The sequence below is a fragment of the Papaver somniferum genome, chromosome 2, assembly GCF_003573695.1.
Source record: "Papaver somniferum cultivar HN1 chromosome 2, ASM357369v1, whole genome shotgun sequence".
NCBI lineage: Eukaryota > Viridiplantae > Streptophyta > Magnoliopsida > Ranunculales > Papaveraceae > Papaver > Papaver somniferum.
In genome coordinates, this window is record NC_039359.1 from 51,077,642 (window position 1) to 51,092,564 (window position 14,923).

General features: G+C 36.8%; 2 protein-coding genes and 1 pseudogene across 2 annotated transcripts; all 3 read right to left on the minus strand.

The window, feature by feature from the left end:
• Positions 1-321: 321 nt before the first annotated feature.
• Positions 322-2,625, minus strand: LOC113353244 (F-box protein At3g07870-like). Its single transcript, XM_026596914.1, has 3 exons — positions 2,490-2,625; positions 2,237-2,274; positions 322-1,748 (listed from the first exon to the last, which is right to left on the minus strand). The coding sequence occupies exon 3, from the start codon at positions 1,676-1,678 to the stop codon at positions 344-346; it is 1,335 nt and encodes a 444-aa protein (XP_026452699.1). The 5' UTR covers positions 1,679-1,748; positions 2,237-2,274; positions 2,490-2,625; the 3' UTR covers positions 322-343.
• A 2,371-nt stretch (positions 2,626-4,996) lies between these two features.
• On the minus strand, positions 4,997-7,620 carry LOC113353245 (annotated as a pseudogene).
• Positions 7,621-8,820: 1,200 nt separating this feature from the next.
• Positions 8,821-10,694, minus strand: LOC113350987 (protein ECERIFERUM 1-like). Its single transcript, XM_026595077.1, has 6 exons — positions 10,635-10,694; positions 10,312-10,538; positions 9,992-10,224; positions 9,658-9,877; positions 9,131-9,548; positions 8,821-9,009 (listed from the first exon to the last, which is right to left on the minus strand). The coding sequence occupies exons 1-6, from the start codon at positions 10,692-10,694 to the stop codon at positions 8,821-8,823; spliced, it is 1,347 nt and encodes a 448-aa protein (XP_026450862.1).
• Between the last annotated feature and the right edge of the window lie 4,229 nt (positions 10,695-14,923).

Here is a 14,923-nt window from a genome sequence, read left to right on the forward strand (position 1 = left end):
TTGATAATTTACTGCAAGCTCATGTTCCTTCCATTTAATATGATGTTATTTTGTACCCTCTGAATGACCCATATAACAGCACAAGGATCAAATGCAAAATGGCATTAGGATTGCAGCGTTTTCAGAAAAGGAAGATTAGTACAATGGTAAAAAGCATTCGGACAAACAAAAAGAAACTACCAAAGCAAATATATGCAATTGGATGATTCATCTGAACTTAAAAGTTAAAACAAAGAAAGACTAATAATCCGAAGATTCAGCTTAACTGAAAACAGAGAAATAGTAATACTATATGATCATAAAAGTAAACAGACGGAATCACAGAAACTGGTGTTTGATGCACCTAAAATTGAATGACATCAAATTCTCCATTGTCCTTCCTCTCCTGTGTTATGAAATATTCCGTTGGTGATGCATTTACAGCGTATCTTTTTCTGGACCGACACTTTTCTCCAAGAGCCTTGAGGGAAACAAAGCTGTTGATGTGGGGAACTGCATGACAGAAATCGCCATTTAGCACATGCTTTTCCATGGTTGCTGTCTTAGGATCATAACTGCAGAGATTAGACTTGTACCACATCATAAATTCACCACTTTTTGTAATGGAAATTGGTGCTGCATCAATTGGTAAACTCAATTCCATGTTCCAGGTCAACAAGTCGCACTCTTGCTCATTCAAGTCGCAACTACTACTCTCCCCTTTCTTCCTTAAGAACCATATGTCCAAGGATTTGTCCTGCTTTCGATGAATAAAACACAAGCATCCTCCCAGAACCCTAAGATCAAATCTGTTTTTCTCACTATGAGCACTGACAAAAGGTGGTGATGGGAGCAAGTAGAACTTTTCTTCTGCCAAATCGAAGGACACAATCTTTTGCTCAATGTCAAGCCAATGAAGAGCTCCATTTGCAAACGCACCAAATGGACAAGGATGACGCGGGAAACTGTATTCAACATAATGTCGCAGTGAGTAAGTGATTTCTCCAATGTCTCTCCAGCCACTGCAACTGCCACCCCCAAGAGTGTACATCTGGACCATTCCCATGGGTTGGTTCAGGATATAATAGATTTTTATAATTTTGTATTTATCAGTAGAAGGAAGGTAACAGAAACCACACACCATAGTATGGACCCTGTTCACACCATTAACTTCTATTCTTGGAAATCTCATGTATTCTCTGGTTATAGGATTACTAATGTAGATAGGCTCATGGATATAAGAAACGTAGTCACTATCACAAACAGAAAAGCAAATCAGCCCGTTGTGTGAACCAACTATTGAGAGACAATTAATGGAAGGCTGGTTGATCCTTCTGAGTTTCTTATTAGGCTGGTCGTCATACTCTCCATAGTACAATATGTATTCGATCTTTGGTGAGAGAATACGCAATTCAAAAATCAAACCAAAATCAACCTTCGCATCAGTAGCAGAAGAATGAAATGGGAGGATGTTAACATTCTGATGTAGGTGCATATGAGCAAATGAAGGATGCCGAATTAGGTTTCGCCATGTTTTGCATACTTGTCTGCACTCTAAGACTGAATCAGTGGGTAAGCGAGAGAGTATTTCTATAATAATTTCTGAGGGGAGTCTGTTCACCATGGACATACACATACCCATCTTTGCTGGAATTTTACGTTCACCCTTTGATCTCAAAACGTACTGGATTGTCTTCATTTTACGACTTGTCTTTTTCTCCTTCCTGTATTCTCTTGCTCTTACTGATAGTGGAAGAAGAAAGTGCCAACTGATGACATTGCACCAGTCACCAGATGAGATTTTAGTATCATGAAGAACTGAAAGCATCTTAAAAGAAAAGAAAAAAAAAGGAAACTACATTTGCAAAGCTTATAATCTAGCATTTCATGGGCTAATTCGCGTATCCCTGTCGTTAAAACTATTAATCCAGTATCACTTCTATAATTTTCTACAATAACCATGCTTCGTGTAATTGTTAAAGTGGATGACATTTACGTTTGACGCCAATTAAGTATTAATACACAATAAATCCCCTAGATACTATACTGACAGAGTTAATCTCTGAACCAGCAGGTTTGACATCATTCTAATCCTATAAAAGAGCCCATCCTCTGGTAGGTTTATAGTTCAAAGGGCACATCCATGAAAACATGAACATATGACAAACTAAGAACGAAATATCTCTACCAATGATCCTACAACAACTGCATCATAACCAAAGAAGAATTTAGGTTGATTAAATAACCACACATATACCTGTTTAAGCTCTTGAACTTCTCATTTGGACTATTCTTCTGTAAATACAAAAATGATATCACGTCAAGTACATAACACAATATTCAAAAGAAATAAACCTGGATAAGAAATTTTATCAAACATTATTAGTGCATTCTAAAAAATTACAAAATAAGTTAATCTTTTTTTTACCAAAATATTCTTTATACTTATTCATTGATATGATGAATACTCAAAATCAAAGCAACAAAAAGAACAATGGAGCAGCATATACCTTTCAACTGGATCGGATCTCCAAGTTTATGTCCTCTGAAACTGTAGTGAGTTAGTGTGTGTTCTTATAATGGGAAATAACGCGGGAGCAGTTACCAATTTAGGCGGGACTAAGTGAGAATTTAGTTTTCATTTTAAAAGAAAAACTGATTTTTGGCGCGATTGTTCAGCTCACGTCAAAGCCCACTAACGAAAAAATGCAATAATTAGGTCTGCTTATTTCGCCCTAAATGTTAGTGGTGACAATACTAATTTTTACTTGTGAATGACTACATGGAAGTGTAAACTGTGGTAAGAATTCAACTATTTATTTAAAAATCTTTGAAAGGAGCTTTTCCAATCAAAGATATTCATCACAAACGTGCATTGTATTAAGAAAATGACTTAGTTCGTTTTTTTTGATCGATCAAAAAGAATTATATTAAAAAGCACACAAGTCGTGCGCTGGCAAATACGAATGACTTAGTTCGTATAACTGGAAATTAGAAGAACCAGCAACTGGTCTAGAAAGAGCAAAATCAATGATGCGAGCTCTATTAAACCCCATTGTTACATGGCATATATGCAATCTCTCCATCACAACTAGCTTTACCTAGAGTGGTTCCATCTAAGGCTTGGACAAAGATAAATTTGGCGGTGTTTGGAACCCAAACTCTCCCAATGAAGGGATTGGTTTCGTTCTTAAAAATTCAAACAATAAATTTGTTTATGCTAGGTTAAATTTTTTAGTAAGTTTTCCTTCGGAAGAAGCAGACACTCGAGCAAAAATGCACAAATTGACCGTCCACGATCACCAAGTGGCCATCCACAATGACCATGTCGTGGTCACAATTATTACGTGACAATCTACGATGACCAAGTGACCGCTCACGTTACGGAAATGGTCGTCCATGATCACAAATTGGTCGTCTATGATCACAAAGTGGTCGTCCATGATCACCACGTGGCCTTCCAGGATAACCACGTAGCCGTTTACGACGGTCAACAGACCGTCATGATACGCAAATGGTCGTCCACAATCACCAAGTGGCCGCTCACGACGATCACGTGGCCTTCCACGATCAACATGTAGTCGTTCACGATGGCCAAGTGGCCCTCCACGATACGCAAATCGTCATCCATGATCACAGAGTGGTCATGATCCACAATAGCCATATGCTCGTCCATAATGCGCGGGTGGCCTACTATGTTCAGAAAATGCCCGGCTACGATCATCAAGCATTACAACAAAACGAGCTTAGAGTGACAAGATTTTAAGTGACCAACAACAATTTATCTGTAAAAGTATTGTTTCGTGAGGAATATTTTTTTTGATCATCATACATGTTTTTTTTGGCGACAAAAAAAAAGGATTGCCAGTATTAAAAAAAAAAAAAAAACTTCGTGACAAAAAAAGTGTCTCAGAAAATATTCCGAGACAAAAAAAAAGATTTCCTAACAATCATTTTTTTTATACAAAATCACCATTTTCTTATGGTTAAATAGCCGACAACGATCACCATGTGTTCATCAATGATGGCCAAGTGGCCGTCCACGATCACTGAGTTGCCACCAACGATCACCATACGTTGGTCCACGATGGCCACATGGCCGCCCACCATCACCATGTAGTCATCCAAGATGGCCAACGCGCATATCACTGTCGACTTCTTTTTTGACACCATTTTATGGTTTGCAATCTGCACCTTATAATATCAGATAATATTACAGCGATAAAATTGTTGAACGATGGTATCTGTGAATTGAGTTGGAAACCCGATTAAGCTATAAGAGATTTGCTTAACGTTAGTTTCGTGATTTAAGATCCTCCTTATAACTTAGGACTCTTTTGTAATACAAAATCTAATTTGTGAGCCTTCACCCTAAAAATTTGCGGTGATATATATAGTGTAAATCAACTAGTGATACTAAATCTACCACATGATCTATTATTTGCGTCTGAGCATAAACGTTGTTCTCCTCCTATGATGTTTTACGAAGACACTAACATAATCCTTTTTTCTTCTTCTGAATATGACTTATATGGGTCTGACTTACTTAGATCTGACCGAAATCACATAACTTATCCGGGCCACTGTATTTGTTTTCTGAGACAGATCCAACTTATCTGACACAAAATTATGTGAGTCAGTGATCGACTTGATCCTATGAGTCGAGAGCATTTTAATATCTGACTTGAATGAGTCCGAATCAGGGGCTAAGTCTGAATCAGATATTGATTCAAATCTGACTTAAAATTAAGAATAAATGATTTAACATCTAACTCGCATCGAGTCATTTTTCGGATCCAAACACCGAATCAGATGCAAACAAACATGTTGTAAGCCTGATACCACGAGAAAAGTTGTTTTCTGTTTCACAAAATGTAAGGCAAATAAGATAATTAACAACTAAAAGAGACAAAGTCACTTGAAACCATAACGCAATCTGTTACTTACAGAACTGACATTAACAATTAAAGACGATTAACAATTATTAAGATAAATATTAAAATTCTTGGAACAAGTAATGAACTACGAGGAAACTGATGATGAGCCCATAGCAGCTTCAAAAATTCTCTCAAATGCCTTCTCTAAGCAAGTACTAAACAGTTTATGATTTATCAACTCTTTCTCAACTCCAACACCTATCCTCATCTTTCCCAAGTAGCTCATCATTGTTAGAAAGAGACTCTGTATATGACCAAATCATCCTTCTTCAGATAAGAAGGAAAAAAGAAAAAGAAAGAACAACAGTATAATATTCATGCTCTGTTAAATCAACCTACTTTTAATAAATGTATGTAGATATGAGCCAACATTGGCTAATACCTAAACACCATATTTTAACAAAATCTAAATGAATACTGGAAAAATTTATGCGGATTTTACCACAGGATCATTCACCGGCATGAAGTAGAGACCCTTTACAGGATGATTTGCTAGAGACATTTTCTCCAGCGGTCCTATCATATTCGATATGCACAAGCTTGACTTCCAGAAGACGTTACGTATGTATTTTGAAGTTTCCTGCATGCATTTTGGAGGAAAATTTTATGCATGTATGAATTAATCAATTAATAGGCTTTCGCCTGTATATCACATGATTGCAATAGTTACCTCTGGACCTCTTAGTTTTCTCATTAGCTCAAGTAATTTTCCAGTTAGATAAACGCCTAAGGAGTTCTTCTTCTTTGTGATCATTTTCTTAGCTTCAAATACAAATTCTAGTGGGTCGGAAGTATCAACATTTGGGGCATCAGGGATAGAGACATGGAAAAAAGCGAAGCTGTTACCCCACGCCCCTTACCATATCCTTGACTGATTGATATGTGGTTATTTCCCTGGTATTAAGAACAACTAGAGCCGTTGCACGCGCATTGCCAGAATCTTTGTTCGTGGTCTCCATATATAGCCTTATTCCATAAAATATTATACCGACCATCACATCGTTAATCGTCTGTTTCAGGAAAAAAATATTCAATTATTTATAATTCAAAAGGATGAAGGACACCATGAATACAAAATTAGTTATAATAAGAGCAGGATTTTAATCTCATTATAAAAGGATAAATTGGCAATTTTGAAGAAAAGAAATGTACTGCTTTGAAGGTAAAAACTGAAAGATCTAACGTGCGTGGAATTTTGGAAAAACTTTGCGAACATAATTGATCAAATTAGACCCACAGTGTACCATTACTTCATCAACTAATATCTGTCAGCTTTACAAAATAATGGCATTGGTTACAGACAAGACTTATGTGCAACTTATTAGCAGAATGAACATAGATATACCTATTCAATTTCAATAAATATGTATAACCTTTTCACAGTATTTCAAGAGTTTTTTTCCTTCATATATATGTGGAATAGGACAGCAAAAAGGAAGAGATGTTATGGGATTTTCAAATGCATATAATTGACAAAAACCATCTAACGCTTACCTCGTTTAATTTTGTCTGCAACTTCATAAGAACGAATTGAAGAAGTGAAAGACTACATATTGAATCTTACCGCACCAAGCTTTGCCTTGATTTCTTTGATTTGATCAAGAGAAAAAGTGACAGTAGAGATTGAAACTGGCCTAAAATCAACGTCCTCTTTAGCTGACCTGATAGGGCTAGCTTGATCTTCCAACATATTAGACTTCCAAAGACTCCAAGTAAAATCCGTTATAGTGTTCTTCAACAAGGACAAAATCTCTAAAACATTCTTTGTTTTCTTATTCATGTGATCATCCGGTCGAATCTTTGGAAAACTTAAAGGAAGAGAAGGATTATCTGATCTTTGTAAACAGCTAAAGAGAGCACCCATGAGTGAATATCCATCACCTAGGGCATGATGAAGTTTAAACACAAGTATCCCAGCGGCATTACGTGTAGGGTACTTGAATAGGTGAATCTCCCATAACGGTCTACTCTGTGGTAGTCGCTCCATAGCCATCTTTGATAAATATTCATTAAAGTATTCATCGTAGTATTCCACCGGTAACCCTTCTTGAAGCACTGGAACCTTGATGTGGTCGTCGAGATTAACTGTAACTTTCTTCCAGTGTTTCTCTCCATTTTTTCCTGTAACCTGAATGACAAGCTTAAATGAAACCTTCTTTCAAATAAATATAAGTTAAATTTGTTAAACAACTGTTACTCTTAAAGGTCAACCTATATATATCACCAAGGGTCTAGCATTTAGAGCGAGAGTACCAAGAGGGAAGAGAAACGTCGGTGGATGGGAATGAAGACATTCTTAAGCAACGACTTAGTTAGAGAGTCATCAATTGGAATTTCAAATTCCAGAACTCCAAGAATGCTCACGGAGAGCGAAGAACTGCTGTAATATTCACCGGTTGGTGAGGATGGTTCCAGATACTCGTCATCTTCACCATCATCCATGAATGAGGACCTAATTTTTCCTAATTCTGAGTACTCCATTTCTTTCTTTACTAGATTAATTTTCATGTCCTTCAAATTCTGCTTTGTGGAATCACTACTAGAGCAGAACGTTGATAACTTTTGGTCTGCACATACAAATACTGTTGCATAAACAAATATGATGACAGAACTAATTAAAAATCTACTGTCCCATGTATTGCATAGTAATTTAAATACATGGTCGACCCTCCAGGCAGCTCCAGCATGATGTTTGTAGCTGTGTCAATAGTTCATCCGCATATTTAGTTTGTCATGCGCAGTGCGTGTTAATTTAAATTCCGCTTTTCATGCATAGTGCGCCTTAGCTTAAATTCGGCTGTTAATGCATAATTCGTTAACTTAAATTCAGCTTCGCATGCATAGTGCGTCTTAATTTACATTCGGCTGCTCATGCATAGTGCGTCTTATGATGCCTCCTTTGATAATTATTGATATAGTCTTTGGATACATGCATTAGCCAATTTAACTGTGTACCAATAGAATAAATATGAAATATTTTTGGGCGTAACAGTAAGATAACACTGTATAAAATTCATGTATAATAACTATGAACTATTAATCTCTATCTCCGACTATGAACTCGACTGTGTAAAAGTTTTTAAAACTAGAGTGATCGGGTAGATTTTTGTTATTATGATTTTCCTGTTCCACCTATAAACAGTTTTAGGATTTGAATTCACTAGCTTTTATGATGAATATAAAGTTATTCCCTATAGGTAGGCTAGTAATTCTTTTTGCTCCACTATCAACATTAACTCAAATTAATGTATACAGTTTTTCATAGGCCGCGTGATCAGCTCATCCTCTGATCTCATCTGAGCAGTTGTCTCTCATTGTCACTCTCTCCCACCAGCCATTTGTGTGGCCTCCCACTAATTACTCTGATGCACACTGTTAACTTACTATCTACCAAAATTTAATATTCATGAAGGTACAATCACATGGAGGTAATAATGTATCAACCTCAAATCCCCTCAATATGTTATGCAAATAGTATTGTAGATTGAATGATAAATAGGTAGAAGAATGTTGGACGACGTAAACATAAATTTTGGCTAAGCTAGGGGAGTCGGGGCTAAAACTTTCCAAATGAAAAAAGCCATAATAGGAATAAGACTTGATAGCGCAGGAGAACTGACTTTGTTTAGATATGTAATTGGAATACAGGGGTAAAGTTATTAAGTGATTATACCAATAATATGAGTTGGAAATTCTATAATAAATTCATGAGATCTAAACAACAAACAAAAAAAAAACTATATAACAACTTTTGAACAACAATGCGATCCCTAATCTACACGGCCAAATGTTGCCGACATGAAAGCATATCTTGAAAAATAGATCTTCTTTTTGGAAAAAGTGTATTAATTAAGGTTGTCCATAATAGACGTTGGTCTTGAAAGTAGCTAGTAGTTTAATGAGTCTAATATGTGCTTTCGTTTTCATTAATAATTTCTTTTTTTAACCAAGCTAGCTCTGCTAAATCAGGATAAATACGTGCCTGATTAAAGAGGCTTAAGCTTAAGACTTTAACACCAGCTTTATCAGCATCAAGTATGGCTTTCTCAATCAAACTGTTTATTGTTCCTCTTTGCCGTGACAACCTTTTGTACTTCAAAACAACCGCAACAAAACATGTATATATTTGGTTAAGCCCAAGGTTAGTTTTGAAAATCATACTGTATATGGGAAGGAAAATGTCACCATTAATTACAATACCTATTTACACTTACTTGATAAGAATATCTAGGTATTGCCCATGTTTGTGTCTTGAGCATCTTTTTAGTTACATGGTGATCATCAAAAATGTTGCTTTCGAGTACAAATGTGTGACTGAACATCCTTTGAAACAGTATGCTCCACAAAAATGTTAATGGCCATAGGACCCATTTGATGATGAAATACCATTTATCAGTATTTTTCATGTATGGTTTTGAGGCCAAAGAGGCAAATCCCAGCCGTAAATGGTAGATTGAATCCGGCGTAGTTGGATGAGTTAGATGAACAACATCCGGTGATTCCTCCGTCCTTTTTAGCGAGGTTTCACAAAGAGTGTCACTAGACTTGTCCATTGTACCGTATATGTAATCGTACATTGGTATAAACAGTGCATAATTTGTTCGGAATTGGGTGTGATGGAGGGAATGATACCTGTTGAATCATAACATAAACAAATATATGCATATATTATTGTTTAATTTAATTTAGATATATAACAAGCAAGTAATTAAATTATTACAGCTAGGATATATATACTTACGATGGGGTGTAGAAGATGTACTTGAGGAATGGAAAGGTTGTGAAGATAGAAGAAGGTAGAAATTCGAAGTTGCAGTGACCCATATTGTTCATGAAATCAATATAAGTGATATACCCAGCAAAACCTACTACCGAAGCAGTCCCGGTTAAATGCATTGTTAACAATGGTATCGTAAACAGTAGGAAATACATGAGGTGCTCCCCGAATAGATGTATCACAGCTGCTCGTACGAACATGTCAAAAATCGAATTTCCGCATATACTGTTAGCATCATCATCAGATTTAATCAAGTAAAACGTTAATGAGTTAAGTTAACCAGTTCATAATTACTTACAAGTGATGGGTTCAGTGGCAATGGAGGAGTGATGGTGGGAATGATAGCTAGAGTAGAGAAAAAGGTGGTGCAATGATCTGTGAAGCCAATAGTAGAGGAACTCGACAGGACCGGTATGAAGTAGAATTGTTATGACAATACCATCAGTTCTCCAGATGGGAAGGTTTGAAGCACCCTCCAGATATTTTTGTCCCATATAAAACATCAGTCCTTGCATTATGATATTATCATCCCTACAACACATACACATAAGTACGTTAGTAATTTTAAGTTGAACTCTGAACCCCCTAGCTAGCTACCACATAAAAATTCTTACATACCAGTTGCTTTCTCTGTCGACTTGTTCGAACTCGATAGGCTTGTCGAGTATCCTATTCTTGGATTTGGAGGTTCTAAAACGAGAAAAGCTTATCCAAATTTGGTTGTGAATCACTCTCCACAAGAGAAAAGGAAAATTGAGGGAGTAACTCAAGTCCCATTTCCTGCTATTTGTTTCGAAGAACAACGGAGACATGCTATCCAACACCCATGGAGCCAACAATACGTACTATACATATATGAAAGAATGCAGAAACAACAATATCAATTACTTGATGATGTTGAAGAGTAATATTAAGCAGAATTTGATTGTAAATGTTCATACCTTGAACCTTCCAAGATGTGTCCATGGCCATTCAGTGAGGATGCCTGGTTTAGAAGCCATATCTCCGATATATTGCGAATGGGGTTAATTACCGTTTATAGTGACGAATGGGGTTAATTACCGTGTATAAAAGGGTAACAGGGGTGGGCACATATATATGCACTACTAGCATGGCTTTAAATTGGCCACTCGACCAGCTACAGTATCAACATTACCGCTAATTAATACTAATACTAATTGCGAGGCTGTCTGAGAGACACATGGTCGCATTACCACCAACAACAGAGGTGGTAGTGCGAAATTAATTACGATTAATATGACAGAGGTGGTTAGGTGTTTAGAGTTGCAATAACGTATACAAAGTATTTACATATGCTTATCACTTATTAGGAGTTGGAGGTTGCATCTTCTTTTCATTTTTTGATCGAAAAAGAATTTGACACCGACAAATTTGAATCCAGGACACTGTATCATCACCGAATTTGACACCGACAAGTTTGAATTCAGGACATTGGTATCATCACCTAACGACATTAATTACCATTGTACTACAATGATGTCATCAACGGGTTCCATTATAGCTAAGTCGATATCCGAACATAAATTTATGCAACCATATAGCTAAGTCGATATCCGAACATAAATTTATGCAACCACAATGCAACCGTTAGCTAGAAGGACCGGTAATCTAATATTCTTCCTATACGTGCATGAATGTTATGGTCTACGAAATCACACTCAGAAAACAGCAAGTTCATGGGGTAGCACCGCATTAGCATCATCCACCACCACATTAATGACACACAAACATAGGATGAGGGGTTTATTTATGTAACATAACACAGCTGGGTATGTTCATATCAATTTCTCTTTAACTTTATGATATGCACATGTATATAGAGACCACAGCAGATCTTCTTTTTCTTAACTTCATTTTGTCGAGGTCGACAAGAAATTCAGAGAGGAGTCTTATTTACTGAGACTCGATAAGATATAAAATAACCTACTGAAAAAACTATTCGGTATTGATATCAATAAAGTTTGCCTTCATTATTTACTGAGACTCGATCAGATATTAAATAACCTACTCAATAAATTATTCGATATTGACATCAATAAAGTTCGTCCGCAATTTGCAATCAAATTTGTAGCGATCAGTCGACGGCAACAAGAATAAGAAGAGGCGAGATGACGGACACCAGCTGAGCTACCTCATGCATCTAGCGCCTCTAGTCACGCCTAATTGGTACTAAGAAACGACAATATTAGTTCTTGGGCCAATTAACAAGTCAAGCAAAATGAGTACGGTCATCACAGGCCCAGTAGGCGTAAAGTCTAACTAAAGAGCCGTACATAGCCTTGTTGGGGGAGCAAAAAGTCCGGAACCCCGGATTTCATCCGTATCCGTCCGTAAAATTGTGGATGAAATCCAATCCGCAAGATTTATGGGACGAATACGAGTGGGATTCTCAAATCCGCACTTTTAACGGTTTGGTTGCGGTTGGATTTTGAAATCCGTGGATTCACCCGCACCGTAAGGTAGCAAGGGCAATAGACTTCATTGTACTAGACAAATGAGTTCTTTAGCACTGCCGATTTGTTCCCCTGAATTCACTGTTATGGTTTAGTAGATTACAAGGAAAATGATACGGCATGTCCATCGACAATGATGTACTAAAACTTTGAAGAGTAAAAATCTAACACACTTCAGAGGAGCAATGTTGTATAGAGGAAGTTGAGAGCAGAACACAACAATCATAGATTACAAACGGAATTAAGGGTCCTTTAAAACATGTGTTAGCTGATTGAAAGCTTTTATTTTTATTTCTTCACTAGTAAATATGATGGAAGAAAAGATGGAACAATGCAGCCCCTGATTATATAAGCACCCGCAATCCAATCCAGATAGCTTTGTGTGGGATCCCAAATAAGAGCTCATCACAAATTGTATGAAAAGATCAATAAACAGCAATAATCAATCACACGAATTCAGATACTATATGATCTTGGGACTTGAAAGAACAAGCTCCATTCATACTTGAGAATCCTATACCAATATTAATAATAATTGAGTAGAGTCCATCTGTTTTGTATGAACGGTGGTGCATATAATGTTTCTCCCTGTACGACTCCAGCTCTCTCCTCCCTACCTGATTTCCATCCGTTTCTTCTTTCTTTCCGGCAATTTAGCGGTTATTCTTATCCTCTTCTTCCTTAACGGCTTTTCTCAACCGGAATTTTACCGATCTTCATGTGGGAAACCTGCTACTTCTAAGCTTTGATTTCTATTTGCTTCTCCATTTCTTATCTTTTGCTAATCATCATGAAACTAAGGCATTGTTGCTCCTGTAATTACTTAAATCTTACCACAAATCACATGACTCACGCAAATCACCCAAAAACTACAGGTATCTCAAATATCACAGGAATCATAAGCTCTACAGGCACCTCAATCACTCCTAGTAACTATGTCAACTCTGTCATCTCTGGAAATTTATCATTACCTAATCACCACAAGGTTCAATCTGCAAATTCTATTGGAAACAACATCATTACAATAATCTCTGAAATATCAAATCTCCAAGTTTCAATCTCCATTTCTACCATATTACTACAAGCCGTGTTTGGGAGCTTTGACTACATAAAGCTTAGCTAGGGAATTTTTTTCTCTAACTTGAGCAGGATTATCTCAAGAGGTATTAATAAAGATGATGTTTGTTTTTCCGTTATATCCATCACGGGTTTATCATGTATTATGTTTGTCTCTCCATATTTTAAATATGTATTTCTATAAAATAATTATGTATTATGGATAAAATTGTCGGAGAAAAAAATAAAAACATAACAATAAAATTAAAAAAATTGAAAATATTTTGATTAATTAAAATAACTACCTTTATAACCGTCTAACCCAGGCAAGGATATTGGTATCCTGGCTATTTTGGAGAATAGCATAACCTTGCTTTTTTAGCTTCCTAAAATCAAGGAAGATTTAGTTGTTCATATCCTAGACTAGAATTAGAACAAGACAAACATAATTTAAATGTATTTTCTTGATAACCCAACCTAGGATAGGCATTTCCAAGGGGCCAAACACGACCTATATGTATTGGAGTAACAATACAACTATTCTATCACAAGCTCTTCCTGAAACAACTCATCCCACAATCATAATCCATGTTCTCTGTGAAGAAACATCTCTTAACCTAAAACAGTTCACAAAGATCAATTCTTTTCAGTACAAAGATAGAATCTATCGGAGCATACCCAAACCCAAGCATCATTATAGCAATCATACCCATCAAAGACAAATCATAATCAAACTAACCAATTTAAAATTCAAGAACCACAAAAATCCTTACATCAACATTCAAACAGAAAGATATGGAAATTGTTCAAATACAACCTAAATCATTAAATCATCTAACCCAAAAAGTTTTAAAAGCAACACCCATCACCCAAAGAAAACCCAGTCCAATCCCAATTTAAAAATCCATACTAATCATCATACTGAAATTAAGAAAGAAAGATTGTAACTTCTCTTACTGAGGGAAGAGATGAGTCTTGCTCCGAGTTCCCTGGCTGACACTCCGAGTTCGGCTACGAGTCATATGAACACTAGGCTCAACAAAACGTCTCTTCGGACCTGGAGAAGAAGGTTCATATGCGGGACCAACATCACCTACTGCAGTATCACTTGGAGCATTGTCAGGTACATCCACTGGAGTAACAGGAACATTCATCTCTGGATTGTTTGGATCGGTGGCTTGATCGGTGGTTGGAGTGGCCTTTGGCTTACTCATCCCTGAAAAAATTGCAAGACCAATATTACCTGTGGCTGGACAGTGAGTATCCATTACTGGAAAGCACATGGGCTCATCATATCGCCAAGGTTGATTAGACAACTGACGTACCATAAACCTCTCTTCAACAGAAAGAGTAATGGACTGAAACCCAACTCTACTCAAGATACACACCAAAAACCGATCGGCAACAACTGCAACGCCTTATTGCACCTCAAATGAACCAAATTTAGGATGAAAAGCATATAAGACCCAATGATCTCTCGAACCCATCTGAGGATGTGCAAAAGACACGGGAATTCCAGTAACGTACCTTTTAACAGCATCTACATCCTCTTTCGAAGAACTGTTACCAACCTCATCGGGTGCATGTTGGCTATTACTTCGTCCACCAACTCCGGCCTCCACATCAGCAAAAGGATTACTAGTATCCTGATTAATCGGAGCGGTTTTTGGTTGATTGAAGTACTGACGGAGACGCTCAAC